The sequence below is a fragment of the Mya arenaria genome, chromosome 11, assembly GCF_026914265.1.
Source record: "Mya arenaria isolate MELC-2E11 chromosome 11, ASM2691426v1".
In the NCBI taxonomy this organism is placed as follows: domain Eukaryota; kingdom Metazoa; phylum Mollusca; class Bivalvia; order Myida; family Myidae; genus Mya; species Mya arenaria.
The window spans coordinates 39,305,517-39,311,516 of NC_069132.1; the positions used below are offsets into that span (position 1 = coordinate 39,305,517).

Genomic DNA, 6,000 nt, shown 5'->3' on the forward strand with positions numbered 1-6,000 from the left:
TAAATATAGTTTAGTTAAACAATACTAACCGACTATACTAATGATAATACCTTTGATTTCCATATCGGTAAACCTCGTTTCCGCAAAACACCCTACGCTCGGGTTGGGATGAACCTATCTTACACTCTCGGCAATGGAAGATACTTATAATATATATCTTTAAATAGAAGACGTCTTTTAAAGGTTGTAAATGTTTTAAACATGTTTATTTGTAGACCAATACGTTTAAATATCAGGATTGTTTTAGCATGTACTTGATTAGATATACAGTCGAACCCCGTTGGCTCGAACTCGTTTGGCTCGAATTACTCGTTGGCTCGAACTGGACCCATTTCTTTATACTGAAGGTAAAGATTCCCACTTGTCTCGAATTTTCTTGGGCTCGGGGTATGTTCACAGGTCCCTGGGAGTTCGAGCCAACGGGGTTTGACTGTAATTAAACTGACTCTTTATAATTCATATGAACAACTTCCGGCATATTGGAGAAACCGTGTTAGAGATTAGTCCACCGGAATGCTTGTCTCTGGCGTTGAAACCTCGGGAATATCCGGTGAAGGTATCCGACTGCGGAGGTAGCGACAGTTCCGGCCAATGTCCACCACTTCCGGCCGGTCCGCGATCTTCATGGTGAACTGCGTTGGCACATATCCGGTATGAATCTCGTCCGACAGCTGCTTGATTTTCTCCTTCCGTTCCAGCTTTTTCTGGGCGGCGGAGCGGGCCGTTTTCTTGACACCCCTGCGGTACGGGTCCGGCACGTGCTTGTGTTCGTAGAAAGTTGTCGAGTATAGCGGATTCTTCCGTTTCCATTCCAGTCTACGCTCAATCGACCTAATCTGTGAACCTCGAATGTGGGACTTCATAGAAGATGTTTTTAAAAGGTCTAAGAATATCAAACTCTGGTTAGTTTCCAGATTCGTTTCCGTGTAACTCATTTGTAAGTTTTGCATACCAGACAGGGTAGTATTTGCTTGACTAAAATTCTTTCCACTCCTGTGTATAAACGCCGTAGCCTTTTCTAACACAGGGTCGTAGCACACTGATTTTCTCTTCTCAAATACGGACTGCCGCGAGGTTCGACCGTTGTCCTGAGATTCTGTACCATGGTGAGATAATCCACTCATTGTGCTTATTTTTCTTTGAGAAGTTTCACAGTCATCGTCCTGTTTTGATATTCTACTCGCCCTACTCATTGTACTCACTTTCCGAGCTGGTCCTGACTCGCGTAAATGCACATGGCTGGAAGATTTACTAACGGTACTGACTTTTCTATTCCTCAAATTAGTCACAATCTGTCCATCTCTATGCTTCAAAATACCAGCTATTGGCTTGATATCATGCGAATTACCAACTCCTTCATATATTGTTACATGATGGCTACCTGTGCAACTGACTCCATCTGTAGCAGATTTAGGCCTGGATATAGCGGACACAGGTGCAGCCTTTCTTTCCAATTTCGCTGACTGGACACGAGGAGGTACTTTTGCGTCGTCTTCATCACCAACAACACCATCGTTTAAGTTCAAATTCGATATACTTGATTCAAAATCAAGCTCCCTGGAATTAGAACGTCCTGATTCGAAATCACGTTTACGCACTGGGAAAGCTTTGAAGCTGTACATATAGTTGTCACTTCTCTCCGTGTCATTTCCAACATACTGAAACTCATACTTGACATCTTTAACACTACCAGAACTCCCGCTACCCGCGCAGCTAGATTTCACACGCCCGTTCAGGACGTTCGGTCGTCCATTCTGTGACGATAACTCAGTTTCAATCTGCTGTTGAATTATAGCTATATTTTCCGCGGTAACCGGCGGTCGCGTTAGTTTCCGAGCGCGATAGGCCATGTGGCTGCCTCGCGTTACTTAAGTGATCGTACGCTCGTTTTTTTGGTGAAGAGAGCTTAGCAGTCCTTCTGTTTACAAGTGGTGGTTATTAATGACCGAGGAACAGAAGCTAATACCCACAATGTAAAGATATTTAGGAGATTTATGGTACCGATGCTTCACTGTGTAAATATATTTATTCTAAATATGAACCGCGAACAGATTATTATCTTTGCGTGGTTAAAGGCACACACTATAGGTTAAAGCAAAATCATTTTGTTTTATTTAAATGCATTATTATTTTTAACTCATTTTACTCTTATGATCAAAACAAACTAACACAAATATTTGTGAACAGATGAAACATACTAACCCTTTTTAATGGATTTTTTTTATCAAGTTATAGGCTACGTGGCCACAATTTCCCCAGTTTGAAAAGCGCCAAAAAATATCGCTAATATTTTTTATTTTCTATATAAATCATGTTTTTGTTTGTTTTTAGTTTTAATCATTAAAGTCTAATGTGTTCAACATAATAATGCATTTAAATACGAACTAGATGTCATGACCGATTTCCAAATACTAAAGGTAAGCATTCTCGCTTGGCTCGAACTATACGAGGCTCGAGTTTTTTTCGCCGATTTCTTTGAGTTCGAGCCAACGGGGTTCGACTGTGAAATAGTTTTGCATCAACCTGTTTTGTGCCCCTTTAACCCCGTTAATGTCCCTCGTTAAAGCTATGCCTGGTATCCGCTATCAGACAATTTACAATGAGTTGAAAAGACAAACTGCTTATTTTTATAAAGAAAGGCAGTTTGTTAATGCAACTTAGGTATGGCCTCAGTGCCATTTATCTATTTTGCACATTTTAATGTAAAAATAGTTCCGCTTCACGATGTTTTCTGAAGTGACACAACGACATTCATTTAGAGTGAGAACCCACATGGTAAGAGTACCATTTAGGCCCTGAATCGCTCGTATATTTTCAAACCATTGTGTACCCAACCTTCTTGGCAAGTGCCGGTGTTTGATATGGTGACCTTAAAGCTGCACTCTCACTGATTGACCGGTTCGACAACTTCTTGATTTCTTGTCTGGGAATAAGCCAAATTGTGCGTAAATGTCTGAAAACCGGTGATATAAGACTGCTGATAGAATCAGATCGCAGTATTTAATATTTACGCTCGAAAACTGATTTTTATGCCTAAAAGCGTTACTAAAGCTTTAAGAAAAATGAACATTTCGGTACTTTTCCAAACAATTGGGATCTGTTAAACTGTGGGATATCTTATATGTTTGAATTGAAAGCATTGATGCCAAAGTCAGCTGATTTTGAGACGAAAACATGAAACAGTTGTCGAACTGGTACCAGGGGTACTTTCCCATAGCCTCTTAAAAAGGTCACAATCGAGCTTAAATAAATTAGTATATACCAACTGGCCAATATGTGAGAGTGCAGCTTTAAAGTCTTTATTCTGTAACGATCTCAAAATCTACACCTTTGAACAGACCACAAGACTCAACAATATGGAGTTATTTAACACTTAAGTACCTTATTTCTGCCATATATTGATACTCTGAATGCTCGAGTGTCGGAATAAACACACTTGTTAGCGAGATTTATGATGGCTCTTAAATCTAAATCACCCGCGGTGTCCCCGTATGAGTTGTCTTTATTTCGAGGGCTTAGCGCCTGATGGCCCTAAATATCTCTATTTATACATAAAGTTACGTCCGTGTCGCGCTGAGCCTTCGACTCTTTTAGATTAAAACACATTGATATAAATATACAGGTACCTACTAATCCGTACCTTTTATGTTTTTTCTATATATATTTTTTTTTCTCGTATGTATGCCTGTATGCCATAATGCCATGACTTAGCGAAAGTAATGTTTTTCAGTAACGAAAATGATACAGGTGGCTTTACGCCCTTCCATATTTGTATGCGATAATGGTTTGACTTATGGAAAGCTGTATTTTTTTAGTGGACTCAGGACTTTCCGGTTATGAAAAAGTTAGGTACTAGTTAGTATATTACACCCCTTTCATATATGAATGCGATAATATTGTGACTAATCGACATCTATTTATTCAGTGTACGAAGTGCACCCCGTTAATGAAAAAAAAAACTGTAAAGGTACTAGATCGTATCTTTACCCCCCCCCCCCCCATATATGTATGCGATAATGCTGTGACTTATGGAAAGCTGTATTTTTTTTCAGTGGACTAAGGACATTCCGATAATAAAACATTTATAAAGGTACTAGTTCATATATTTTACCCCCTTCTAAATATGTATGCGATAATACTGTGACTATATGAAAGCTGTCTTTGTTCAGTGGACTAAGGACATTCCGGTTATGAAAAAACTATAAAACTTTATGCCCTTCCATATATGTATACACTAAGGTTGTGACTAATCGAACATGTTTTACCAAACGGTGCGTTGCCCCCCCCCCCCACCTCCCCCCCCCCGCCTCCTACAACCCATCAAAATCTTTTAAACATATCCAGATTCGTCTAACCATTATAACATGACATTACATCTAAATTTTTGACAATTTCTCATCTGTGAAAAAGTATACTATAGATAAGCAGACATGAAAGCCGGTTACTATTTTAAGATGCACTCTCACTCCCAAATAAGATGTACCACAATAAATACAATAACATCAATATACCGAAAAGGATATATCATTTTCGAAACAATTGTTCTTATGAAGGATACTGTGGTTAATTTGAAGGGTGCAGAAATCACGGTATTTCTAACTTTGACAATAGCTGATCACTGTTAATCTTTTAGCACTCACCAGTCATTTAATATCTGTGCCCTTTCAGCTATTAAATACACGGTTACAATCTTGTTATCAGTTATTAAAAAATTCAATAAATGTATTATTTAGTTGATAGTTAAAGGTTTATCACTAAAATTGTATGTTTATCATACATGTGTATGCATTGATTTTAAATACAAGTGTCACTATAACCTCTTAGTCTAAGACTACTTGCTATAAACGCCATAACTGCGCAAAAGGCTGACAAATAATGATTCCTTTTTCACAAACCTCTTGACTTTCCTTTTTGTCAAGGGAGGGAACTCTTTCTCAGCGCCGAATGTTTAATTGTCCGCCCTTCTTTGTTTTGGCGCCTTTCTAACTTGTTCTCTAGTTTTAATCCGGCTCGGACGTGTGTTTTTCTGGGGTGGTATTCAATATTCGACTTAAGTAAATCTTATGGGCATAAATGATTGACTTCATTCACTCTATTGGTCAATTTTAACTTATAAGTAATCCGATTAGCTAAATCGTTCTTAGATCCATTTAAGATAAATATAGAATACAACCCCGGTGCTGTCACAACATGCTAGCAGAGAATATTTTCTAATATATTTTTAATGTTCAAGACTTCTGGTAATTTAACATTCTCGTTTCGAATGTATAGTTCAACAATCTGTCGAATATCCGTGTCGAATTACACATTAAATTCTTCATTGTCAGTAGCATTATCATATTTAACATCATCTACTGCAATAATTTCTTGGACGGTGATTGCCATTTTCTAATGTTGAGTTTTCCTAAAAAAGAAAAACAGACGCAAAAATATAATACTGGTAAAAGCATGTATCTTTTAAATATCGAAATGTTAAAATTATATGCCTAAAAGCTGTTTGATTCTAATTTGGCGGCTTACAATACTTCTAGAAATCTAATTTTGGCAAGTACATATATATTATATATATAGAAATTCTTACCAAAATTAAATATGTATACAAATAAAACAATGAAAATGGTCAAAGTTCTTTATATAACTTATCAAAAATATAAAAGTAGTATGACAAAAATCCGAACAGCTAATTAAAAGGCTATTTTAAAGCTGCACTCTTACAGATAGACAGTTTGGCACTTGTTATATTTTTTTTGTCTCAGAAACAGCTGACTTTTAGCATCGACGCCTTCAATCCAGTCATATAAAAACAAAACATACATATAAGATAACTCACAATGTAACAGATATAAATTGTCTTGAAAACTGTCGAACATGCCTTTTTTCTTTAAGCGTTAATAACGCTTTTAGTCATAAACATAAATTTTTGAACAGAAATATGAAAAACTGATATTCTGTAAGCAGTCAGATATCACTGTTTCAGACATTTACACGAAAGTTGGCTCA

The 6,000-nt window shown here is 37.3% G+C and overlaps 1 protein-coding gene across 1 annotated transcript; it reads right to left on the reverse strand.

Moving 5' to 3' along the window:
* Nucleotides 1-339: 339 nt before the first annotated feature.
* Nucleotides 340-1,865, reverse strand: LOC128209975 (uncharacterized). The gene has a single exon (XM_052914258.1). The coding sequence runs from the start codon at nt 1,848-1,850 to the stop codon at nt 501-503; it is 1,350 nt and encodes a 449-aa protein (XP_052770218.1). The 5' UTR covers nt 1,851-1,865; the 3' UTR covers nt 340-500.
* Nucleotides 1,866-6,000: the final 4,135 nt, after the last annotated feature.

Bases quoted from the DNA above. Each gene is read 5' to 3' on its own strand.
- LOC128209975 (XM_052914258.1), bottom strand. From the start codon at position 1,850: ATGGCCTATCGCGCTCGGAAACTAACGCGACCGCCGGTTACCGCGGAA.